Genomic DNA, 25,572 nt, shown 5'->3' with positions numbered 1-25,572 from the left:
AGTTGTCTCTGAGTGACAAATTTCGTGTGTTTGCATGACCAAAAAATTGGATCTTAATCTTAATCTATATTGTTATTGTACGTTCATACAACGAAATGGAGATGGGGGGGGGGGGGTGATAGGAGCCGAGAGGGAACAGAGTAACAGCCCAACAATGATGATGTCATCAACATGAGACAACAGAGTCATTGTGCGGTCAAACTGGGAAAAACTTAAATCAGGAAAACTTTCTCTTTCCATTAAGAAACTCTAAGCTGTATTATTATACAGTGTGATAGATTTATTAGAGGACAGTGCATCCCTGAAGTTGTTCAGGATGAATCCTGAATCGCTGAATGATTGAGACCCATCAGTTTGTCATTAATGATTACCGCACGTGGATATAAAATGCAGTGGGCAAAACACACAATTGATACCAGCAAGTCAATCAACGAAACAGACAGTGCAGCGAGGCTTCTACATAAAAATACTGATGTTAAAAGTGTGTTTGCACAACAAATGTTATGGCACTTTCATTCATATGGCAGTACATTTAAAATAAAACTAAATGCTAAAAGCTATACACTACTTTTGAATTAATTTTTGGATTTTGCGTACAAATGTGATTAATCAGGGAAATCATGTGATTAAATAGATTAAAAACTTTTAATCGTTGCCCAGCCCTAAAAAATAAACATGACAAATTCATTAAAACGCAACCACAAAGTAAAGTGCCACTTAAAGTTAATCCGTTATTTCGGACAGAAACACTCAGCATATCTCTACATAATTAGGACAACCATGGATTTGTGCAACCTGGGATTTATTTCATAATACTACAGACATACTGTTAAGACTTGAATCGACAGGAAAGCCCTCAGAGGACACAAAGATGAGGCTATCATTTATAGACCATGATTAGAAAAACTGGTTTTCAAAAGGCTAACGTTACCTGGACTCAGTGCATTAGGTGTGAGATGATCGGCAGAAAAACACTGCTACTCAGCTTTAAAGATGGTGAAGAAAAACATGGACCAGGATTTTTTTTCTCTTTTCTTTGGGAACCCCCCTTTTCTGACAGTTCCAGTTGTTGTCATTCCAGTTCATGCTGATCCCACTTTTATTTCACCTAAGACACTGTTGCTCAACATTAGGCTGTCTTTGTATGAAGAAACCTGTGTGACCTGGTCTGTAAGAAAAGAAGGTGGTTTAACCTCATTTTTCTCTCCTCACATTAACTCACACAACAGACAGACGATGACAAAGTTGTGGCATATCTGTGCGATACATTCACTGTCCGTGAAAAGAAGAAAGAACTCTCGTTGCTGTAATAAAACAATATAAAAACATTTAAATATCATGTCAATATTTTTCTACCACAGTTCAAATTAAAATACACCGACGCAGCTCCGCGCCAACTGTTTCTGCACGAAAGCAGCGACGTGCTTTCATTTTCAGGAGGAGGGATAGTCCTGAAGACCGGTTCTCCTTTAAGTAGTGTAAAATATAGTGTTTTGATTCTTGTAGTCAAGTGTCTGTCAAGTCCAACGAGTGTCAAAAGAAGGTTTAAAAAAATTACCTTGAAACCAGTGTACAAACTACTGTTGAATGAGGCAGAGCTATGATAGTGCTAACAAGAGTTCTATAGAAGAGATAAGAAACCATTATCTGTGGAGTCCTGCTGGTCAGATTTGCCACCTTTAGAGCTTTTGCTGGGGTTGGGAGTAGTTGAATACTTTGGAGGGTATCTAATGAAGAGACGGTCCTCCTCCTTCTTAATCCATCTTAGAAGCTTAGTGATGGCGGTAATGGCACAAGTCTTTGTCACCAGGGGGCTGAAGCAGGTGTACAGCTCAAACTTACTCGTCACCTAACACGGAGAGGAAAACAGATTTAAGTTGAAGAGGAGACGATCTGTCACAGTAGTTAAAGAAAAGGGGCCGTATTATGGAAAATACATTTATTCACCGTCTTACAAAGTTGAATGGTAAAATTTATACTAATGTCTTTTATATTCATGAAATATTAAGCAGGAGCTTTACAGCAAAGCTCAAGATAATGACGATGAACTTCTAGCCTTCTAGCCGGGCTCGGCTCATAGATGAAATCCACTTTCCTTTTTTTAGCTCAGTGTTCTGATATACACAACGACAGTCACCAAGGACCTGAATGTCATGCTGTAGAATTTTAAACCATTCTTTACCTGTGACAGACTGACTGGACAACATCTCTAATATGGAGAGAATAAGAAGAACTAGTGCACAGGTTTAAATTAATTTTCGATTCAACACAGGATCAAAATGATAGATACAGGTTAAAAAAAAAAAAAAAACACAGTAGGTTAGTGGTGATGAAAATGTCTCTTAACTAATTTCCTGTTATGAGATCAGAACTACAGCTGCTGCACATTAAGCCACTCTAAGTCTCTAAGATCTGAGAAAGAGGACTGGTGACTCGGGGTGCTTTCACAGTTCCATGGTTTGGTCCGGACCGTTTTCACAGCTGTGAACCCCCCCCCCCCCCCCCCCCCCCCCCTTAGAAACCTGCACCAAGGCATTTACGCTGGGGTTTTGCCAACTGGAGAGAGGAAGTGGGCCTCGGTAGCATTTAGAGGAAAGGGGACCGGGTTTATTTTTATCTTCTGAAATAGACTCCCACTGGCCTTGATAGTCTCTCCCGTGTGGAGTTTTCAAGACCCGCAGGACTTTCTCACCCTCCTTGTCTGGTACTGTATGAAAGCTCCGTGAGAACGTATTCACCTGGTAAAAATGATTACAGTGCTAACAAAAATCATTTTTGCTATTCATTCAAACAAATTGAGCACACCAATGCAGTCAAACACCTGTAGAAACCATTCACTGTCAACTACTGAGTGATGCAGATCGTGTCTGTGATGACAACAGCACGAAGCTGTGTCATGAAAAGTTGTCTGGTGACACCAAACCCAACTGGATCAAATGTAACAAAAACATGAACCTTGGTTTGGAGCATAGTGCAGACACTTCTACATACGTCATAAACACATTTGGAGCAGTTTCTTAACAGCTGCGAGATTGACCATTTAAACTTTGCTATGCAAGTACAAACTGCAGGGTTTAACTACTTTGCTAAGGTCTGAAAGAAAGGCTCAAACTGTCACCTTTAGCTGATTCAGGTCTACAATTAACTACAATCTATTGGAGCGCCTGTCTTACTGTCGACAGTGAAGTAAGTTTTAATCTGACGTGAACTTTGAGGCTGCCAGTCAAGAAAAAAAAAAGAGCTGCTCCAAATTTAACATCTTCAACTTTCACAAAATAATAATGAAGGAGGGGGACCACCTGAGCATACTGAACGCCAAACCAACGGCTGGTTGGGTTTTTCCAACAGGACTCCAAACAGGCATCAAAACTTGTTGTGGAAAACTCTGCTCACAGGGAACGCTGTGCCCGGACACCAACAAATCGAATTAATGTGTACCAATCTGCCAAGGGGACTGACTAACTTGTGACGGTTTTGACTTGATATTTGATTTTAATTCAATTAAGGTACAATCCAGGTCTGTCTGTGACAAAAGCTTTTAACTGTCTGTTGTTTTTAGGCCCGACTAAAAGCAGAAACACAAATCTTCTTCAGTAAAGCCAAAAAAAAAAATAAATAAAAAAAAAAATAAAAGCAATCAAGCACCACAAGGACCAGTTAGGTTGAACAGGGAACAAAAACTGAATCGAACTAGGACCTCCTCTTAAATGTGCAGCACTGAAGGACTAGTGAAGCAGACTCCATCAAATGAGAGCCAAGATTTTATTTGTCTTCATTTTTCCAGGAAAAAGGAGAGCTACAAGCTCTGAACAAAGCAGTTCAGAGTGTATCACGAAGAATGTGGGTTATTGTTAGCTGGATCAGCATGAAACAAGGGATTAATGTCTTCTTGGTATTGGTGGTAGATGAACAACAAGGCCACCTCACTGACTGAACTAAAATCGAGCGAGTTGCTCGTCCTGCCCTGCTTACATGAAAGCGAATGATTGAAGAGAATATTGATGTAGCTTAAAAGAGGGCGCCGACCAGGAACAAATTTGTGAATGTGGATATTACTGAGGGTTTCAACAAGTGAAGAGCATTCTATTTTTTTCCGTTTTTTGCAACTATCCAACCAGATTACTGCCAGAGCCTTGTTGATAGATGCAAAAAGAATCTCGGTAAACTTGATTTTTAATCAAATGTACTTTATTCTCATTACTTTCTATCAAGAAGTAAAGAGTTAATACATCTGGACTTTTTAGCACGTTGTACTACATGATCTAAGTGGGTGTGTAGAAGCTTTTAAATCAGGATTTATAATTTAGTCTATTTTTATTTAGTAAAAAAACAACAATGAATGAAAAAAAAACGCACAATAATTTTAAGGTTCAAAGAAATCATTGAAAACCCGATACTGCCATGACATTTATGTCAGTGATAAGAGCGTGTAAACATCTAACCAGAGCGGTAGATTCAATCACTCTATCAGGCTATCTGTTGTCCAGTGTTTGTACTGAGCAAAGCCAACTGCATGCTGGCTCCAGTTTCACATTAAAACAGATCATCAGGAGTTATGAGAATGGTATCAATCTCCTTGAAACGGTTTTGGACTCTCATACGAGATATCAATGAGAATGCAACCACACACAGAACTACATACCCAGGCTAGCAGAGTTTCCCTCTCAGCGACGTGATAGATGAGCTTGAGGGGTCGTGAGGTGCTATGGATGCGGCTGTGCATGTAACGATAAAGATCCAGGAGTCGCATTTTCTCCTCCTCACTGCTGTATGGAGCCTCCATCTCTGGGCTTCAGACAGGTTACACACAAAGAAGGTTTGTGAAGCTCAAAAATTCTGACACAAAGATGCAATGAGCCTAAAATCATTCATTTGGACATTAGCAAAATTTAAGCTGTGATCATGATCAGGGAAAGTATCACTATAGGAGGAGACACAGCTTTTTCACTCATACAATAAAAAGGTATTTGTATTGTTCCATCACATGCATTATTATTATACACACACACACCTGGTGAACTGAGTGAGCTGGCGGTAGTTGTCCGGCACATCAAAGGGCTTGTACATGAAGTGTCTGAGGTCTGAGACGCCAACCTGGCTCACGCTGTATGACTGTGCTTTAGCGATGAGGCTCAGGGAGTTCTGAGCCATCATGGCCTCCTCTATCTTCCTCTTGCATTCAGCTACAGCATAGAAAGCCTCCTTGTCTGTCGAGAGCAGCAGCAAACAAACCGTGCATTCTGGAGGGTCCAGGTAAGAAATATATGCATAAAAGTAACAGTCAGGATTAAACAGAGGGAGGCAGATGGGAGTCCAGATCTCCCCAGCCTGAAAGGCAGAGGAAGCTCCGATGAGGTTGAGCAGCAGGTGAACGTCAGCTGGCTCAAGCCTTGTGTCCTCGATGACGGTCTTCTCTTGGACGATGGTTAGCAGCTGGTTCTTGGCAATGAGGATAGAGAAAACCAGATTGGGTGTGATAGCTTTCTGTAGGATCTGACTGAGAGAGTCCCTGAGAGAGGAAGTTAGAGGCAAGCAATGCACTGCTGCAAGCAGAAAGCTTGGGTCGGAGTCCACCAGGTTGAGAAGACCGTCCAGGATCTTCTCTGAGCCTGCCAGGAGTCTTCTCAGGTCATAGTTTTTCTTGTGTTCAAAGATGCGGGAAATGCTGGCCTGGGTGAGCATACTAATGATCTGGTAATACACGTAGAGGAGCTCTCCACGCAGCTGCTGCTCAGACTGACGGCTGCTAGAGACACACACCAGCACCAGGGGCCCTTTCTGTAAGAACACCACAGTGTGTTGCTCTGATTGGAGGGAGACAAAACATGGAAAGCAATTAAAAACCTGAGCTAAGGAAGAAGAAAAAGATTGGCTAACATCACACCAACAGCAGGTTGGGCGTTCCAACAGGACAATGAGTCCAAACAGTGACCAAAATCATTGGAGTGCACACGGATGGATCAATCATGTTATATTATATCACATCATATCATATTAATAAAGTGTTAATAAACTGTGAGTCTTATTAAGAGTGTCTTGCATGTACAAACCAAATGGAGTGTCCAAGCTTATACTTCAAGTCTTTATGCCTTCAAATTATTGATGAGCTATTTATTCTCAAATCTGAAGATGCCATCTTTACTTACTTAACAGCTGTTTCTTATTGAGTTTTATGCATTTTGAATGTCAGTTGATCTTTTACTCATCAAGCTATTCACAGTAACAGAAGTTTTCACTAACAAATGCTTCTCTGTGAAGCAGCGCTCTCAGCAAACCACATCGACTAAGATCACCAAAAAAATAAATAAATTGCTGCCTGTCTGAAAATCCTGTTAAATACGTCTTCACTCGCTCTTGTTCAGGCATATAAGAAATGCTACATCTTCTGTGACTTTAACAATCATACAGTCAAAAATAGCTACCACACGACACTCTCACCTGAATACACTGAGCGGATGATATTATCTCCACTTTGGACAAAAGACACCAGCGCCATCATGACTCCCATTGTAGATGAAAGTGCCTCTTCGCTGCCATATCGGGAATAAATGGGCTTGCCGGCTTCACTGAGCACAAAAACGTGCTTCCTGTGCTGCCGCCAGCTGTCAGCTGTAACATCCTCATCACGATGAGAAATAAATGGAGGAGATTCCTGGATGCCTGCCTCCAACAGGGGAGACGATCTCCCCTTTACACCTATACCTTGCTCCTCCAGCTTGGCTTTGGCCAGCACTGTGACGACAAACTCCCCAGAGTCGCTCTGGTCATTGTTGACGGCAGCCCCCTCTGTCCCTCTGTCAGCTGGCTGTACGGGCTCATTGTTCTCACACTCTGAATTTTGCGTCTCCTCAGTCTCTAACTTTGGTTCTGGGTTAAAAGTAGGTTCTGGATCCAGACTGGGCCCCTCTGCTGTCGCATCCGAGAGGTGCAAATTTTCAGTCTGGTCACTCTGAACGATGGCCGAATCAGTTCCCACCACCGGATCGGGAAACATATGATTCCCCAAGAGGGACAGAGAAGTCGCCAATGTGTCAGCTAAAATGAAGGGGAAAAAAAATCAATTATGAAGTAATAATGAAAATGAATGACAGATTATCTTATCTAAGATTATCTTAGCATTAATATGAAGGTATTCACATTCAAACTGCTCTATAGGTTTAGGAATTAAGCAGAATAAACAGTGATGCAGTGCTGTAACACTTCAGGATCAGTCAAAAGATCAGCCCCTCAATCAGTCAGGCGATTTGATTTGTAGGTGCTTCCGCTGCTGTTGGCAAAAGTTGAACTGTGATCAACTTTCCATCACAAGCTACGTTAGCAATGGACCCAGAATTCAATCGGCCCTTAGCCCTGGTGGCAGCTGGGATAGGCTCAAGCCCTCCTGTGACCCTGAATAGGATTAAACGGGTTTAGAGAATGGATGGTAGGATAGATAAGAATACACTACAGAATTCAGCCTCCTGCCTCCGTCTTCTGTCAAGTCATGAACAAATACTAATGACCCAGAGTCAGTGAAGGCCATACCCCCACACTGCCAAACAGATGAATGCCCCACAACTTCAACCGTCCCAAACATTGGCCATCCCTCTTCCTTCCTGCCACTACAGGTTGATCTTGGTTTTAGGTGTCCAAACAATGCTATTCAAGAACCAGTCAGGCTTTCAACGATGTCTTTAGCATAGTCTAATATGGCCTTTGTAATCTTAGAGTTTAAGAATTGTTTACATCTTGTGGTGAACTCTCTGTATTTGCTCCTGTGAAGTCTCCTCTTTATGGTAAATTTAGATAGCATGTGTCACCTATTGGAAAGAGTTACATATCTGGCTGGATATCATGAACAATATATATTATGGACAACCCTGAACATCCTCTCCATGAGACTGTTATCGGAAAACAGTCTCTTCAGTCAAAGGCTTCTTCAGTTTGGATGCAAAACGGACCGCTACAGGAAATCTTTCCTGCCCACAGCCATCAGCATCTATAATAACTCCTTGATTTAATTGAGTTACATCAACATTTAATTTCCCTCTGGGATAAATAAAGTATTTTTGAATTTGAATTTGAATGAAGGCTTTTCTTCCTTTCCATGTTTCAGAGCACACCAGTGTGTACCACTCATCATGTTCCAGCAAGCTCACTCACATATACTGATCTCTAGCTCATCTGTGGATTCCCAAAACAAGGGAATAAACTCCAAACCTTTAGTCAATTTAACTGATGAAGAAATAACTAAGGGACACCAAGCATCTATCACTTCACTGAGCACAAAAACGTGCTTCCTGTGCTGCCGCCAGCTGTCAGCTGTAACATCCTCATCACGATGAGAAATAAATGGAGGAGATTCCTGGATGCCTGCCTCCAACAGGGGAGACGATCTCCCCTTTACACCTATACCTTGCTCCTCCAGCTTGGCTTTGGCCAGCACTGTGACGACAAACTCCCCAGAGTCGCTCTGGTCGTTAATAACTAAGGGACACCAACCATCTATCAAATAGAAAGCTTTAAAGTCAAAAGTAATCTAGCTTTGGTCCGCTTATAAGAAGAGTTCTACTAAGCTCTGCTCCAAAGTTGAATGTGAATAACCTCACATTAAAGCTGACCATCTACCCTTCGAGTGCATATTCATTATTCAAAACTGTAATTTGAATATGTTAAGCTAACAAAACAAAAATAGTTTCAGTGTCTATATACCTCTCAAGCCTATAAAGTATTTATTTACCAGGTGGATTGCTCCCAGACGGGGGATCACAAATCTTCACTCCTTGTGCCTCTCCGTCTTGATGATTGTCTTCCTCCATGATACCATCCCAATCACTGGGAATAAAGGAAAAACAAAATCAAACAGCTTTGTAATAAATGCGCATTTACCCAGACATAGGCATCTTTGGTCTCTTATGAATAGCAGCACTCAAACTGGAGCAGTGGTTCGGTCACATGATTACAGAGAAGAGTAACAGCTCCAAGATACCCAATAGACAGTGGAATTTAAATCTGATTAAGGCGGCCGGTTTAATGTTGCACTACAGGCAAACGTTGGTCGGTTAGACGGAGCCCGAGGGACCTAACGTTTGTTTAAAAATACAATATGATATTCAAACGATAAACACACGCATGTCTGCTAACTTGCAAACTGTCAAGACAGTCAACCTCTCCATAATGATAAATGTGTGACCGTGAATGACGACGCAACTCGGCAAATGTTGACTGTGGTTACGTAGCTAACGCTGCCTGCTAGCAAGCGAAACACACAGATCAATTTCATGGCCTTGACATAACAGGGCTCGTGCAGTCAATCGTGCTCTTGTAAAATTAGACAGACAGCGAATAAAACTTACGACTGTCTAACGTCGACGCGCTGGTCTTAATATTTAATCTGCAACATCAACTTTCATCGGAAACCCGGCTTCAAGTGGGCTGTCAAGAATGAGCAGAAAACAAATTTTCCTCTTACAACAGCAGACGTCCGGAGTCGCTGATGACAAGCTCAGCTGGCCAATCAGGTTGCCCGCTGGCGTTGGATAGTCCCGCCCACTCGGGACGGAGCGGTAGAGGAAAAAAAACACAAATAAAGATGATAGCAAATTAGGTTGTGAAGTAATGCCTACCATGAAAACATTAATGGAACATGTGACTATGATCTACTCAGATTAAATTGCAAAAATGTGTAATTTGATTACAGATGCATTCTGATGCAATTACTTTATTAAATTTGAATCAGAAATTTAAAATGTGGAAAGAAAGCTTTAAACAACAGACATATTACACTGTACCTGTAACTATTTACGCTGCAGTGTTTTTGTAAGGGTAATTTGATTACTTTTACTGTGCACATTTTTTAAAACTTTTTTGTATAGGCAGCATAGAAGAAATTGTGTGGCATATTTTTGTTAACCAGGCTATATTTTTGTTAGCCTGGCTGACGCGTCCACAATTGCAGTGAGAATGAAATCGAGCGCAAAGCAGCATGGGATTTCCCAGGCTATATTTTTGTTCCCTTTGTGCCCAATTCGTTAATGGTGATTTAACCTATTTTTTTAATTTCAATTTATGGATCATAGTTTTTATTCCTTTTTTAGTGTACAATAAAAATGTAAAACAAATATTATTCATCGGGTTTAACAGGATTCCCATGTGACCAAAGCAATATGAGGCACTGGATAATCATGCTTGTATTTAAATCTTTGAGCATTCTGGTTATATGTTGTGCATGGAAGCATCGTATCCTGATTTTGAGAAAACCGAATATATAAAGTGTGATAGAAATCAGAATTCTGTAAACACCAGGTTTCTGAAAAATGATCTGTTGGTAAACAGCTTAAATGATGAAGTGACGCGAAATTAAACAGACTTAGAAACCAGGAAACTTAAATGTGCATGTATAAAGGGATTCGCTGTATAAAGTACTAGTTCTAAATTGTCGTACTAAGTACTCGTTTACTGTAGAAACGTTGATTGGGAATTTTTTATTGTGTAAAAACACATCAACTTCAAAATAATTAAAACTGTAAATAAAAATCTACACCACTTACTTCGGCAAAAAATAATAATAATATAGAATAAAATTCCACATAAATAATATTATTTAAACAAATAAAAACGGAAATACGTAATGAGGTAATGAGGTCACTTCCTATTCCTGCCTTCTCAACGTAAACAGGGTAACTGTAGGGATGTGGAATAGATATTATATGCTGCTAAGTAAACGTATTCACTTTTAAATGACCCACTGGACAAACGGTTGACCCCATACTAGTTTAGCATTAGCTGGATAGCCGGACATTATGGAAGAGTCATGGGATTTTGAGTTTTTTTCCCGCATCGCTGACAGCTGCCTGTCGTTCCTTTCCGAGTTTGTGGACGACTGGCTAGCCAACGACATGAGAGTGTCCATATTCAAAATCTTACTCGGCTGGTTAATTTTTAGTCTTATTGCAATTCACTTTGCATGGAAAGTCTACGGGAATACAGTAAACGATATGTATTACCGACAAGGTGAGTTGTATTTGTTTTGTCGGGTACAATGCTTGTTGAACTAATGTTAGCCACGTTAGCTTGATCTGTGTCTGTTGACATGTAGGTGCTGGACAGAATGGAGGTACACCTGACGCAGCTCCTCACTTCAGTAGTTGGTAGGTGTCGCATTTGATGGTCATATGGCTTCGCACAGTTAGTTAGTCTTCCCTCTTCACACGGTCTCAGTCTCTAAAGCTACTGTTTGAATCAGTGCCATAGTGAGTCTTACTTGTTGCAAAGCTAAATGATTTCATTGCTGAGAAGGAAGGGATATCAACTTAATGTTTTTGTCATATTTGAATTACATTACTTTAGCAGTTTTAATTGCTCTGTTTGTAATAGCTTTCTGTTTTATTTTTCTAAGGGACAGTAAAGCAGGGGATACTCTGAAGACTCATCGGGATTAACAGGACACTGGTCTGTGGGCTTTATCCAAGTGAGGGCCGGACAGTTTACTTAAGAGACGCTGAATTCACATTCAGATGTTCTGATAATAAAGCCCTCATTACATTCGAGATGGTCTGAAGAAGGCTTTATCTTCTATCACTTTTCCCAAGGAACATTTATTAGCCTTTGTGCATATCAGTGACGTACCTTGGATGGCCATTGTGAGATATTTATTGACACCAAGCAGAACCATTACTCTGCACAAAAGGCCAAAATTATCGGTCAGACGATGGGATGCTGTGCTGATGTGAAACGCATTCATGGGTCTTGGTTTAAAATAGCTAAGATTGTCATTCCACTGGCTTTAATAGCAGATCGGACATTTTTAATTCCAAGGACATGCACAAGAGAAACTTAAACTGAACTGACGCAGTGTATGGAAAATAAGTACAAATATGTACAAAAGTACAGATTTCTTTTTTAGTAAGACTGAATAGCGTTAGCAGAAGTTAGTAACTATGGTGAGTGCTGTGAATGCAAAATGCTGTCGTGAACTATTCGGTGAGAATGACAGGGTAATTTTTTATCTATATTTTGTTTGAACATTTTTTTTTAAGTAAATTATTCAATGTAAAATATACACATAAAAAAACACTTGTAATCTTATTGCCCATGATTTGTTCATTTATTTATTTATTATTCACAACCACTATGTTTCAAGTCTGATTGCCATTCTTTTAACAGGAGACACTCTTTACAGTGCCATGTAACCCCAATGTATCTGCCCTACTTTCACTTTTACATGGATCTATGGCATTTATTTTTTCTAAAACCATGTTCATTTGAACTAAATTCCTGTGCGCGGTAGAGTAGGAATGAATACAACAGCATTTGTTACCATTGAATAGGTCTGTTCAGTTGGTCCTGGACCATTGTCAGTGCACAGATGGGACAGATTACTGAAATGACCTCAACTTTCACCCAGTTACAAAGTGATGCAAACAAAGAGCAAATTTTGTAACACAAGAGTACACAACCACATTCATCCAACTTACTGTGACAAACCTGAGGTCTACAGGAGGAAGGTCCAGAAGTTGTAAAATTGATTTTTTTTTTTTTTTTTTTGTGGCAAATATCAAACCAATTTTCAATTAATTTGTTATGGAAATGTTTAGATATGAATACAACAAAACACTGAAGGGGCTGAATATGTGTGATAGAGCTGTGCCAATTAGGTTGAAATGGCTTGACAGATATTGTACGCATTATAATTCAAAATACTGATCAGGTGTTTCTCATTTTTAAAGCAATGCTGTTAAAAAAAAGTTTAAGTGGCAATAAAGAATTAAAGAAACATTTTAGCAAGTCAGCAGTTTAATATGCGCGTTACTGTACTAAAAAACAGTATTACTGATATGCATCGGTTTTTAAATTCAACCTCCAATGTCTACGTTATGATTGTCAAAATCTAATATAGCAATACTGAAATGTGCTTTCAAGTAGTTTTACAAGTCAAACACTTGTTTATAGAGTTGAAATCCAGATCAACTGTTTTATTTTTTCAACTATAAAGTCATCTTATTTCAATGGGAATTGCAGGAATAAGTAGCATATGTACATCCATGACATTTGTGCAGGTTAAGCCAGGTACAAGTAAACGTTGTCCAGCAGATAGACGAGAAAAAAATGTATAAGAATCATTATTGATGAGGAAGTTGTCAATGTCCAGCCCCTGTGCTTGGGCTTCATCATGCAGCCGCCCATCAGTGATGGCCCCCGCTGCCTCAGTGGGTCCATCCTGACCATCGGTGCCACCACTCAGGAACACAGGACCATTGGGTGGAGGCTTCAGGCCTCTCAGCTCCAGTCCCACTCGCAGAGCCAGCTCCTGGTTTCGACCACCTCGACCTTTGCCCGTCAGCTCCACAGTGGGCTCCCCTCCAGCCAACAGACATGTGGCACCCCATCCCTCTGTACGCCCTTCACCCAAGACCTGCATGGTACGGCACAGGTCCCAGCTCTCCACCCCGACTTCCGGCCCGAGCCGCAGCACCTCGGCGGCAAGCTCGGGAGGAGGTTCCTCTCGAGAACAGGCAAAACGAGCCAGCAGACCATAAAGTCTGGAGACAGACTTCACGTCGCCACATACTCCTGGTGAGAGGATAACGGGTCGGAAACCTAACTCTCGAGCACGGCGGCCAGCACGCTGAAGAGCAACGCTGTTAGAGCCAATTACAACATTAAGAACGTGTCCAGATGTATCGCATTCATCCTTATTCTCTTTCCACCGAGGACTCTGTCTCGAGATGACGCCCTTCACTGAAGTTGGCAGGGAGTTCAGGAGCTTGTAGCGTTCAAGGATGGACAGAATTTCCTCAGGCCACACTTCGCTCTTCACTGTGGGCCCACTAGCTATCAAATCAAGTGGGTCCCCAATTACGTCCGACAGTATCAGTGCAACCACCTGTGAAGAAATGATGAGATGAGTGACGTTCAGGAACATGACCTCCCTCTAATGAAGAGCTGTTTAAAAGTATCAAGGTCTTTTACCTGTGCAGGGTGAGCGTGATGTGCGAGTCCTCCTCCCTTTAAGAAAGAGAGGGCACGACGTACAGTGTTCAGCTCTTGAATAGTGGAACCTGCAGCTGCAAGTTTGCGAGTAATCTCTAGCTTCTCTTGCAAGGAGATTGGTGGGATTGGTGCAGGTAACAGAGCAGAGCCTCCACCTAGACAGAGATGAACCACCTGCTGTTGGATTTTACAACTTAAGGTATGATTGATAGAAAACAAATGAAGTGCTGTTACCTGAAATCAGCACAAGGAGCAAGTCTTTTTCTGTCAGTTCACTGGCTAACTGCTTGATCCCCTCAGCTGCCCTCTGGGCATCATCGTCAGGTAAGTTGTGTTTGGCTCCCTCCATTACTTTGATTTGACTGTTCTCTTTTAGCAGCAGATTGCTGTGATGGAAATAACAGAATGATTTAACCTTAATAATCTTTTCTGCATGATACTTCAGGTTGTTCACTTCTTAATATGCTCACCCTTTTCCATGCTGCTGCAATGTCTGCTGAATCCCATGTGGCACACTTATGATTCCTTTCACTAAATGATCACCCATAATCCTCTCTACCTCAGCAGCCATTCCTAGAACAGCTTTCCCAAAGCCCACCAAGTGCAGGTTGTGTTTGAGTGTGAACTTGCGACCGTCTATAATGATCGCGTCGTCCTTGCGTTCTATGCTCTGCCGGACCACGGTGTTGGGCTGCACAGCTTCCACTGCTGTCGCGAAGATTTCCCGTGCCCGCGAGTCCATTGACATTGTGCACAATGCAGGTTTTTGCCTCCCCACGAGGGCCAGGAAAGGTTTAGGCCGGAGCAGGGAAAGGACACGGGCCATTGACAGTTCAGTGCGCTGGAGCAGAAATCTCCTGAAAGATAAGTAAATTAAGTCATGTTTTAAGGACAGTAAAAACATGTTAATTAAGAAAGACAAAAAATATAGTGCACCCATTATATACTAAAGCAAAAAAAAGAAAAGAAAAAAAGGAAAGGAAAGGTCAGATGTTCTACAGTTAGGTTGCTTATGTGTCTTTAGTAAATATTAAGTGGATTTAGTATTAAAAAAAAAACTAAAGCAGAGTTTCTTCCACACTGTCAGAACATTGCCTGAAGAACACTTTCACATGTGTGGAAATTGTGTAGAAGCAAATTTCACCTCATGCATGGTGTCCAGTCACCAAAAGAATCACTTAAAAGCTCAGGTAATCCTTGTGAGGAAATCTGTATGGTGTTGTGACCACCATGAACTAATGGTTTCTCAAATTAAGTTTACTTTTGAAGGCTGAAAAAGTCCAAGACATCAAGTTACTTCGTCTGCACTTAAATCAACCGAATCTGTACTTACATCTTTGCCTTTATCGTCCAAAGTCAGCTGACACATTTACTTTTAAAACTGTGTTTTCTGAAGACTCTTAAGGCTGCCTACCTGCAACGGATGTGAATGGGGTTTAAAACCTGCAGATTCCTGTGGGAGCCTGTTTTGTGTGTTCTAGCTCAGCAGTGAAGCAAAAAATCTGACCAAACATTCTGTGGATTGTTTGCACTGTGTTTAATTATTAATTTGAAAGGATCATAGGGTGCTGTTCACCAAGGTGAGCATTTGTCTCTTTTCTTTTCCCTACGCTCTCTTGGTGAATTAAAAACAACAATCATAATGATAATATGGACTCTGTGATACCAGAAGTTAGTTCAGTGGTATTTGAACAAAGAGGTGAATTTCATGAGCAGAGCATCTGACAGACTCTGGTGCCATTCATATAGTAGCATGGTTAGAAAGGTATTCATGGTCCATTTGAAAGCCAAACATGTCCATGTATTGTTTGTTTTTGGCAGCCAATATCCTTATCTCAGCTAGCAGAAATGACAGGCCTTTGAATCTGTAGATTGATGTGCGAGTCACAGCTTTTTGGAGACTTTCTTGTGTACCGCTACAACGCTATGCAGCAAAACGAGAACTGTATTACAATTTATGATTTAGGATAGATAATAAGAAATTTAGATTATCAAGGAGATAAAAAGTATTTTATATGATCAACTAAGAATCCAGTTATGTCATACAGATAAAGTGGTTGTATATGAGGTCATTGTGAACAATACCGCAAATCAATTATGTCTCCTTTATAGCTGTTTTAAATGATTCTTACATGAAGAAGATTAAGTATGGTAATTATTAAGGCATGATTTGTTTCTTTGATGAGTCTCCAGTGTATGGACATTCTATAATAAAGTTTTATATGTATCCATGTTGACCATTCAATTAAAAAAAATTCAAAAATACTTTATTTATCCCAGAGGGAAATTAAATGTTGATGTAGCTCAATTAAATCAAGGAGTTATTATAGATGCTGATGGCTGTGGGTAGGAATGATTTCCAGTAGCGGTCCGTTTTGCATCCAAACTGAAGAAGCCTTTGACTGAAGAGACTCTGTTTTCTGATAACAGTCTCATGGAGAGGATGTTTAGGGTTGTCCATAATTCTCTTGATTTTATGCAAAATCCTTCTTTGCATTATTGTCTCCAGAGGTTCCACAGTCGTCCCCAGAACAGAACCAGCCTTCCTTATCAGGTTGTTGAGTCTTTTTAGGTCCCTGGTTCTGATGCTGCTGCCCCAACAGATGACGCAAGAGGAAATGACGCTCTCAACAACAGACTTGTAGAATATCTGCAACATCTTGTTGCAAACCTTGAAGGACCTTAGCTTCCTCAAGAAGTACAGTCTGCTCTGTCCTTTCTTGTAGATGGCTTCACTGTTGTGTCTCCAGTCCAGTCTGTTGTCCACATGAACACCAAGGTATTTATATTCCTCAACCACCTCCACTTCTTCTCCCATGATGGAAACAGGGTTTGATCTGACCCTGTTTCTCCTGAAATCTACAATCATCTCCTTTGTTTTGTTAACATTCAAGATGATTGTTCCCACACCATGCCACAAAGCGGTCCACCAGCTCTCTGTACTCAGCTTCTTGTCCATCTCTGATACACCCGACAACTGCAGAGTCATCTGAATATTTCTGTAGATGACAGGAGTCTGACTTGTACTGGAAGTCTGAAGTGTACAGAGTGAAAAGGAATGGTGAGAGTACAGTCCCCTGTGGTGCTCCTGTGCTGATCACCTGGTTAGACACACAATTCTTCAGTCTGACAAACTGTGGTCTGTTTGTCAGGTAGTCATTAATCCAGGTGATTGTTGAGGCCTCCACCTGAGTCTTCTGGAGTTTCAGACGAAGCAGATCAGGCTGGATTGTGTTAAATGCACTGGAGAAATCAAAGAACATGATCCTCACAGTGCTGCCTGCTTTGTCCAGATGACAGTGGGTTTGTTGAAGCAGGTGTATGGTGCGTCTTCAACTCCAACTCCATGGCGATAAGCAAACTGCAGGGGGTCCTGATATGTGCTGGTTTGCTTACACAGGTGGGTCAAAAGGAGTCTCTCCAGGACCTTCATGATGTGGGATGTCAGGGCAACAGGTCTGTAGTCATTGATGTCTGAAGGGTGAGTTTTCTTTGGTACCGGAACCAGACAGGATGTCTTCCACAACAGTGGTACCTTCTCTTGGGTCAAGCTAAGGTTGAAAAGGTGTTGCAGAATCCCACAGAGCTGCTCTGCACAGGCCTTCAGGACTCGGGGGCTGACACCATCTGGACCTGCAGCCTTGTTCCGGTTCAGTCTCTCCAACTGCCTCTTCACCTGACTTCTAGAAACAGAAAAGTGGGAGGGGGAGGCAAAGGGGACAGCAGCATCTCCTGATTGGGTTGAAGACAAACTAGTGGAAGCAGAAGAATCCATGACTGAGGTGGAGGTGGAGATGTTACAGGAAAGCTGTGGGTCAGAGGAGGGTGGGATGTCTCTTTGGCTGGGAACAGGAGAGAAGGATGTTGAGCTTGTTCCTGAACTGAACCTGTTGAAGAATGTGTTCAGCTCATTTGCTCTGTCCAGACTTCCATCCATCCGATCCTCCCTCTGCTTGAGGCCTGTGATCTTCTTCATTCCTGACCACACATCACTGATATTGTTTCTCTGCAGTTTACTCTCAAGCTTCTTTCTATACACCTCCTTGCTCTTTCTGATCTTGACTTTGAGCTGCTTCTGTATACTCCTCAGTAACTCCCTGTCTCGCTCCCTAAAGGCTCTTTTTTTCTTGTTCAATAGTTCCTTTAGCTCACTGGTGATCCAGGGTTTGTTATTAGGGAAGCATCTCACTGTTCTGGTGGGGATGGTGTTGTCCACACAGAAGTTTATATAGTCAGTCACACACTCAGTCATGGCATTAATGTCCTCTCTATGTGGCTTACAAAGAGAAATCCAATCGGTTGCATCAAAACAACCCTGTAACGCTTCTTCAGCTTCATGTGACCACTTTCTAACAGTCTTTTTTGTGACAGGTAGTCTCTGGACAAGGGGTTTATATGCTGAACAGAGAAAAACAAGGTTGTGATCTGATTTACCCAGGGGAGGTCTTGATTTCAAAATGTATGAATCCTTGACATTTGTGTAAAACAAATCCAATGTCTTGTTTTCTCTGGTAGAGCAGCTGACAAACTGTTGAAAAGTTGGCAGTGTAGCAGAGAGTGAGGCATGATTAAAATCACCAGATATTGCCACAAAAGAATTGGGGTGTTGTGTCTGTATCTTAGCAACAACGGAACTGATGACATCACATGCAGTGTCGGCAACAGCTGAGGGTGGAGTGTAAACAGCCACCAAAACAACACTGGTGAACTCTCTTGGCAAATAATATGGACGAAAACTTACTGCCAATAGTTCAATGTCAGGACGGCAGTGACGACTCTTCACAGTAACATGTCCTGGGTGACACCATCTGTTGTTGACAAGCACTGCCGATCCACCCCCTTTCCTTTTCCTGCTACTCTTTAAATCTCGATCTGCTCGTACAGTCAGGAAACCCGGCAGAGAGACGCTGGAGTCGGGGATATGATCCTGTAGCCATGTCTCAGTAAAACACATAATGCTACATTTCCGATATTCTTGCTGAGTCCTTGTCAAGGCTAGAAGTTCATCCAACTTGTTAGCTAATGATCTTACATTGCCCATGATGACGGATGGCAGAGATGGTTTGAACTTCTTCTTTCTTTCTCTCCTCTTTGCTCCTGCTCTGCATCCACGACGCCTCCTTTTCAATTCCAGTGGGATTTCTGGCTTCAGTTGTCGAATTATTTCTGCTTTTCCAATGTTAATCAGCTGCTCCCTGTTGTAAACCACCTTGTTGCTATGGTTATGTATCATAACAAAAGAGTAAAATATACAAAAGTATTGGGAAAAATTAATCCAGCTGCACAGCATCCAAGGCAGGAAGGAACAGTTGTCCAAAAATGCAATTTCTTCCAAGAAATAACAGGAATGAAATTTAGAAAAAAGAAAAATCTCAATGTGAGGTACAGAGCTACTCCAACGTGCTGCCACCCTCAGCAGCGCATTCTAGAACATCACTCCTGCCACAGGACTACAATAATCATGTTTGATAATCTTATTTCTCATGCAGTCGGAAAATGTAAATAACTTTTTTTCTTGTCATTTTCATCCAGTTATGCCTTTAGTTTCTTGTCTTCACGTAAAGGTTTTTGATCATACATCTTGTTAAAAATGACACCAAATAAACTTGAATCGAATTAGCTCCCAACCCCCGTTTGTTATTGCGTTGCGTGAGGTTGAATTTAACATACGTTTGTCAGAGCTGCAAATAAAACAGTAAAATTCGGCTCATACCTCAGACTGTCGTTTCTGTGGGGTCAAAACTCCTGCTGGAACTTTCCTCCTCACACCACTTGTGCTCATTTTGCTGCGGGAGCAAAGTCTAGAACCTGGGAGAAACGTGTTCTCTAACAATATAACGCAGGCTGTTACGTGTGAGAGGTACTGCTGGTTGCGTGTTGGACCCGAATATGTCGAACTTTTTATTTCTTTAGAAATGCTGGATCAAAGAAGGGCAGAGTAATGTTATTTTGTTCATGAAGATTTTCGTTGTTTATATTTTTTGACACTACATAACTCGCGAGATTAAGCTGAATATCGCGTGGTTTGCGTGTGCTGCGCGTATCAGGTGATCTTATGTGCGTCACCGACGTGGCGAAGGCGGTGCTTTTCCCTCCCTCCTTACTACCGAGTAGTAATAGTACCACAGGCGGGATTTCGTCGCAGTTTTTGAACTATATATTGTATAGTAATACATTTTAGCACCGCGGTAGCTCGTATATCCGCTCGAACTGCCACACTTGACATCTATAAGCCGATTTTAAACAAAACGAGGGCCTGCTTCCCCTCAGATACAGACAGGCCAACATGAAGCTAACGGACAATGTGCTACGGAGCTTCAGGGTTGCTAAGGTCTTTCGGGAGAACTCAGACAAAATTAATTGCTTCGATTTCAGTTCAAACGGAGAAACTATCATTTCCAGCAGTGATGACGACTCATTAGTCTTATATGACTGCCAAGAGGGAAAGTAAGGGCGGTTTCTGTGATTTTTGACATTAGCAGCTTGCTATACTAGCTAACGAGGCCTGCGGCAGCGTAGTGCAAAGCAGCAATATATGACATATTAAAGATATGTGTGCATGCTGTTTGAAAACTGTTGCAACATTGATTCTGTTGCGTTATGGTGTTTAAACTGATCTACCAGTAAATAATATGTATTTTGTGTACTGGAAATGATGCTTACTCAAATGACGGGAGTTTTATATATATATATAAAAAAAACTAAACCTTAAAATGTGTTCAGATATGGGGGGCGTGGGGGAGGTTTGTTGTTTTGTTTTTTTTCCCTCCTTAGTTTTAAGAAAATATTTGCAGAGCATACGTAAATGTATCCTCGATCTACCAATGATGTCTGCACTTATTTTACTTTGAATTGGTTACCAGCCAAATGAAAGTATTTTAGTATTTGGTACGTGAACATTTCACGCAGGGAAAAGCGCCTGAATCTGCATTAATTCCAACTTGACTGTTTCTTAGTTTGGTCTGTCATAAATATTGCTATTATTCAAGCTAGATGTGATTATTCTGCTTTGATGAAATCTCACCGACTGGCCATCAGAAAATGCTTAACATCTAATATTCGACTAACAACATTTCAGAGAGCATCTGTCAACTTTTAGGTTGTGGATAGGATTTTGGATGAATGGCCAGTGATGATTTTCAAAAGACAGTTTTATTCTTTTTCTGAAAAGACAAATATCCTTTGATTTAAATGTCTGATTCCCCCCCCCCCCAATCATCTGTTTATTGCAGACCCAAGAGGACACTCTACAGTAAAAAGTATGGAGTGGATCTGATCAGGTACACACATGCTGCAAACACAGTGGTCTACAGTTCCAACAAAATCGATGGTATGTACACAACAAATTTTCAGTTGAATTTGGTCTAATACAGACAGATAAGAGTTTGATTTGAATTTGCAGATATTATCTTCTATTACCATATCTTTCTCCAGCATCGTGTCATGTTTTGTTGGTTTGACTTTGCACACCTGAGAGTGACTGCTGCATCACAGGAGGTCACACTACTCACTGTGGTCTGAGGTAGTTGTTTGTACAGTTTGAGGGTCTGTGATTCTGCCCCATACAGGAGCTAACTGTACAAGTGACTGCCTTGCCCACGGCTGAGTGCACTCCTCAGACCTGCCTGTGGACAACTCGGCATGTTGATGCTGGCTTGTTTTGTTTTTTTTCCTGCTGTCTGATAGTCTTTATGACAAATTGTTGTTCACCTCAGTTTAACGGTGCCACTCTTCTCCTTGAAGATACCATCCGATACCTGTCCCTTCATGACAACAAATACATTCGGTACTTTCCTGGACACAACAAAAGGTGAGGGACTGATATGAGCTGCTATGTCTGTGTACACTGATTTTATTTAGTGTGTAATGTTTGAAGTTTCTCTGTTCTCATGTTGTTGTTTTTTTTCTGTTTGTGTGTGTTGTGACCAGAGTGACATCTCTGTCCATGTCTCCTGTGGATGACACATTTATTTCTGGCTCATTAGATAAAACCATCAGACTGTGGGATCTGCGGTCACCCAACTGTCAGGTGAGTATTTAAATGTATACGGTTTGTCAGAAGCAACACTCCAGGCAAGGCAAGGCAATTTTATTTATAGAGCACAATTCGTACACAAGGTAATTCAAAGTGCTTTACAGCTACATAAAATCACAAGAAGGCAATAAAATAATTTAAAAAAAAAACATAAAACCCATTAATTCATTCATTTAAAAGTGAAGAGTGCAGATAAAATACTTTCAGGTGTCATATGCACAGCTAAATAGAACTGTTTTCAGCCTGGATTTAAACATTGTCAGAGTTGAGGCCTGCCTCACATCTTCTGGAAGACTGTTCCAGATTTTAGGGGAATATTGAATATTTTCCGTTTTAATTTGATGAACTCTCTTTGGTGTTGCACTTACAACAAGTTATACTATGATGATGATGTTGGAAGACAATTTATACCGACTGTCCTGTCTGTAAACTGTAGGGCTTGATGCACCTGCAGGGGAAGCCAGTGTGCTCTTTTGATCCAGAGGGTCTGATTTTTGCTGCTGGAATAAATTCAGAGATGGTTAAACTCTATGATCTGCGGTCATTTGATAAGGTATAGTAGATGTTCGATATGAAACAGGTTTCACTTCTACAATTAAAGTTACTATAATGAAACTAAAAGAGTCATGATCTTACGTGTCAACAGGGTCCCTTTGCAACCTTCAAGCTTCAGTATGATCGGACATGTGAGTGGACAGGACTCAAGTTTAGTAACGATGGAAAACTCATTCTTCTTTCTACTAATGGAGGAGCCCTTCGCATCTTAGATGCATTTAAGGGTGCTGTGCTACATTCCTTTGGGGTGAGTGACAAATCATCGCCTCACAAAGTCTGGAAACTTTTCCTGTGTGGAAGAACAAATCTGTGAAAAATAACAATACGAATAAAAAAAACTTAAACTTCAGTTTAATTGCAACAAAATGAAATCCCTTCAGGTTTTTGTAGACCGATTTTCTACAAGCAAAGAAACTATCGATGTCAGTGCTTTATAGCTCACTTCTGCTGCTGTTTATTTACCCACAGGGCTACAACAACAGTAAAGGTGTGACACTCGAGGCTTCTTTCACTCCTGATTCTCAGTTTGTAATGATCGGTAAGTTTTTATAACTCCTGCTTTGTAGTTAGTTTTGAGTTTGAACTTTACAAAGTTTATGCTTTTGTTTGTGCTGAGATAACCCCTCTTTGATGCCTGATAAATGCTTTATGATGGAATTAATTTTGAAAAGAGAACCAAGCACACTGATATGGAGCAAAATTTAGCTAATTGTTGTTGTTGTTTTTTTGGCCGGTCGGAGGCTGCAGCTAGGTTTGAGCAGTCTTAAAGCGATACTCCGGAGTAGATTCAACCTGGGGTCATTTGAACCGTGATATCCAGCCAAGTAGCCCACCCGCAATTTTTTCGATATTGGCTGAACATCAGCTGAGTTACTGAGTTATCCCGAATAGCTTCATACAAGGGTTAATGGATCCTGGTCCGTATCTCCAAAATTACCACACTAAAATCACATGCCATGACACCAAACTTCTACAGTAGTACAAATATGGTCTGTACTCACAAAACGATGCATTTGGAAGTTTGAAAATAGTCCAGGAGTTTATTATTATCAACACAAGCCTGATAGCTTTTCTGCTGCGTCGACGTCACTTCCTTGATCTGGGAGCTTCAAAGTAAGATGAGGGTTGATCTACTACTGTAGACAACAAAGCAAGGCTGCTCAATTTCTCCATTGATAAAATAATTTCACAACTCTACAACATAAAAATTCATAAAAAACCATGTAGAATATAGCATATACTTTGTTGTCTGCAGTAGTAGAGCAACCCTCATCTTACTTTGAAGCTCCCAGAAGTGACGTTGACGCAGCTTTAGCAGCAGAAAAGCTATCAGGCTTGTGTTGATAATAATAAACTCCTGGACTATTTTCAAACTTCCAAATGCATCGTTTTGTGAGTACAGACCATATTTGTACTACTGTAGAAGTTTGGTGTCATGGCATGTGATTTTAATGTGGTAATTTTGGAGATACTGCCAGGATCCATTAACCCTTGTACGAAGCTATTCGGGATAACTCAGTAACTCAGCTGATGTTCAGCCAATATCGAAAAAACTGCGGGTGGGCTACTTGGCTGGATGTCACGGTTCAAATGACCCCAGGTTGAATCTACTCCGGAGTATCGCTTTAAATGAAGTCATGACAGCCGCAGGTAGATGTTGGGAATTCCACAAATCTGTTGGTTTTTGTCATATTTCATGCCAAACATTTGGCAGATTAAGACGAGGATTCTGTGCTCACTGTTGACCGAAGGCTGCCCAGCTTGTCCGAGACATCCTTCTTTTGACGAAATAAGCCATTTGAAAATATATGCGTCGTGCTGATGTTTTCATTAAATGTTTGATGTATTTCAGGCTCTGAGGATGGAAAGATTCATGTATGGAACGCAGAGAGTGGCATGAAGGTGGCTTTATTAGACGGGAAGCACACAGGCCCCATTACCTGTCTGCAGTTCAACCCCAAATTCATGACGTTTGCCAGCGCCTGCTCCAACATGGTGAGTGAGAGCGACTGTGAGCGGAGGAAGCTCTTTCCTAAGTAACTGTCCATCTTTGTCTCAGTGGATTTTTAGTAAGGAATTCATTCATAAGACCTTTTTTTAAACAGCAGTTTAACAATAGTGGCTGTGTTTCCAATATAACAGAGGTAAAACGACTCTAGAGAAGGGTAAAACTATGCGCTTCTGACTCATTTTGAAGTACGCTGACTTTTTTAAACACATTGAAACTACAACAAATTCATGTGAATGGCCGCACATTTGCAGAGCTCACACTCAGATTTGTTTTTATGTGCAGATGTTACATCCCACACCTGTAGGGGGAGCCAAAGAGCAGATTTTATTTTATTTTTTTCCCCTCCAAATTCTCTAGTGTTACTTTCAAATTAAATTATTCGATGTAACAAAAAATATAACAAAAACTTGAATGAAAATTACAATGAATACTGTGACATGGACTTATGACTCAGTTTTGTGAATTGTTTAACAACTAAATGAGGCTTTAATGTGACCCAAAGTTGTCATGTTTTTCATCTCTCAGGCATTCTGGCTGCCCACCATCGATGACTGATGACGGGAAAGTGAAGCAGCGGAGTCTGTTGGAGCAACGGACCAGAAGGGGTCAGCTCAGTCGGCTGCGTGTGGACGTCGCAGGCCGAGTGGAAAGTCGAGATAAAATTGTAAATAAGGAGTTTACAGGAATGGATCACTTGTCTATTGTGTTTTTTTATATTTCTATTTAACATTAAATTTTTCTTTGTAAGAAGCCGGTTTGGACCCATCATTGTTATTTTGAGCCTATAACTCCAGTCGGATAGTTTTTTTTTTAACCACAGGATAAAATAGTCTATAATTCACTCAGATTTTTTTTAGCTGAGCTCATTTTTAAATCGGGCAAACACACAAAGAAGACAGTGAATTTTCTTCATGTGTAGCATTATCAAGGTTTGCAGAGTAATACAAGGTATCGTGTGTGTATATACGAGTTTACTTTTTGTATCAGTTTGGCTTGGTGA

General features: G+C 41.0%; 4 protein-coding genes across 4 annotated transcripts; 2 read left to right on the top strand and 2 right to left on the bottom strand.

Annotated features, from left to right (window-relative positions):
- Positions 1-259: 259 nt before the first annotated feature.
- On the bottom strand, positions 260-9,470 carry mon1bb (MON1 secretory trafficking family member Bb). The gene is made up of 6 exons (XM_075461304.1): positions 9,336-9,470; positions 8,720-8,814; positions 6,439-7,035; positions 5,012-5,804; positions 4,643-4,790; positions 260-1,849 (listed from the first exon to the last, which is right to left on the bottom strand). Exons 2-6 carry the CDS (start codon positions 8,796-8,798, stop codon positions 1,622-1,624), a joined length of 1,845 nt encoding a protein of 614 aa, XP_075317419.1. The 5' UTR covers positions 8,799-8,814; positions 9,336-9,470; the 3' UTR covers positions 260-1,621.
- Positions 9,471-10,633: 1,163 nt separating this feature from the next.
- On the top strand, positions 10,634-11,528 carry tcta (T cell leukemia translocation altered). Its single transcript, XM_075461303.1, has 3 exons — positions 10,634-10,992; positions 11,078-11,129; positions 11,378-11,528. The coding sequence occupies exons 1-3, from the start codon at positions 10,782-10,784 to the stop codon at positions 11,418-11,420; spliced, it is 306 nt and encodes a 101-aa protein (XP_075317418.1). The 5' UTR covers positions 10,634-10,781; the 3' UTR covers positions 11,421-11,528.
- A 547-nt stretch (positions 11,529-12,075) lies between these two features.
- On the bottom strand, positions 12,076-19,969 carry glyctk (glycerate kinase). The gene is made up of 5 exons (XM_075461299.1): positions 19,685-19,969; positions 14,442-14,828; positions 14,206-14,357; positions 13,951-14,126; positions 12,076-13,864 (listed from the first exon to the last, which is right to left on the bottom strand). Exons 2-5 carry the CDS (start codon positions 14,795-14,797, stop codon positions 12,974-12,976), a joined length of 1,575 nt encoding a protein of 524 aa, XP_075317414.1. The 5' UTR covers positions 14,798-14,828; positions 19,685-19,969; the 3' UTR covers positions 12,076-12,973.
- A 70-nt stretch (positions 19,970-20,039) lies between these two features.
- wdr82 (WD repeat domain 82) lies at positions 20,040-25,325 on the top strand. The gene is made up of 9 exons (XM_075461302.1): positions 20,040-20,418; positions 21,204-21,301; positions 21,715-21,781; positions 21,901-22,000; positions 22,443-22,559; positions 22,653-22,808; positions 23,030-23,099; positions 24,414-24,556; positions 25,098-25,325. Exons 1-9 carry the CDS (start codon positions 20,258-20,260, stop codon positions 25,125-25,127), a joined length of 942 nt encoding a protein of 313 aa, XP_075317417.1. The 5' UTR covers positions 20,040-20,257; the 3' UTR covers positions 25,128-25,325.
- The last annotated feature ends 247 nt before the right edge of the window (positions 25,326-25,572 follow it).

The sequence above is a fragment of the Odontesthes bonariensis genome, chromosome 3, assembly GCF_027942865.1.
Source record: "Odontesthes bonariensis isolate fOdoBon6 chromosome 3, fOdoBon6.hap1, whole genome shotgun sequence".
In the NCBI taxonomy this organism is placed as follows: Eukaryota; Metazoa; Chordata; class Actinopteri; order Atheriniformes; family Atherinopsidae; genus Odontesthes; species Odontesthes bonariensis.
Note: the sequence above shows the minus strand (reverse complement) of the source record. Positions and strands in the feature narration are given on the sequence as shown.

Excerpts from the sequence above, each read along its gene's own strand:
- mon1bb (XM_075461304.1), bottom strand. The coding sequence starts at position 8,798 with ATGGAGGAAGACAATCATCAAGACGGAGAGGCACAAGGAGTGAAGATT. Across the intron at positions 5,805-6,438 it reads CATCCGCTCAGTGTATTCAG|AGCAACACACTGTGGTGTTC; the intron begins GTGAGAGTGTCG and ends CCCTCCAATCAG. Across the intron at positions 4,791-5,011 it reads CAGCTCACTCAGTTCACCAG|CCCAGAGATGGAGGCTCCAT; the intron begins GTGTGTGTGTGT and ends ACCTGTCTGAAG.
- tcta (XM_075461303.1), top strand. The coding sequence starts at position 10,782 with ATGGAAGAGTCATGGGATTTTGAGTTTTTTTCCCGCATCGCTGACAGC. Across the intron at positions 10,993-11,077 it reads CGATATGTATTACCGACAAG|GTGCTGGACAGAATGGAGGT; the intron begins GTGAGTTGTATT and ends GTTGACATGTAG. Across the intron at positions 11,130-11,377 it reads GCTCCTCACTTCAGTAGTTG|GGACAGTAAAGCAGGGGATA; the intron begins GTAGGTGTCGCA and ends TATTTTTCTAAG.
- wdr82 (XM_075461302.1), top strand. The coding sequence starts at position 20,258 with ATGAAGCTAACGGACAATGTGCTACGGAGCTTCAGGGTTGCTAAGGTC. Across the intron at positions 22,809-23,029 it reads CTGTGCTACATTCCTTTGGG|GGCTACAACAACAGTAAAGG; the intron begins GTGAGTGACAAA and ends ATTTACCCACAG. Across the intron at positions 24,557-25,097 it reads CCAGCGCCTGCTCCAACATG|GCATTCTGGCTGCCCACCAT; the intron begins GTGAGTGAGAGC and ends TTCATCTCTCAG.
- glyctk (XM_075461299.1), bottom strand. The coding sequence starts at position 14,797 with ATGGCCCGTGTCCTTTCCCTGCTCCGGCCTAAACCTTTCCTGGCCCTC. Across the intron at positions 14,127-14,205 it reads GCTCCTTGTGCTGATTTCAG|GTGGAGGCTCTGCTCTGTTA; the intron begins GTAACAGCACTT and ends ATCTCTGTCTAG. Across the intron at positions 13,865-13,950 it reads ATCACGCTCACCCTGCACAG|GTGGTTGCACTGATACTGTC; the intron begins GTAAAAGACCTT and ends ATTTCTTCACAG.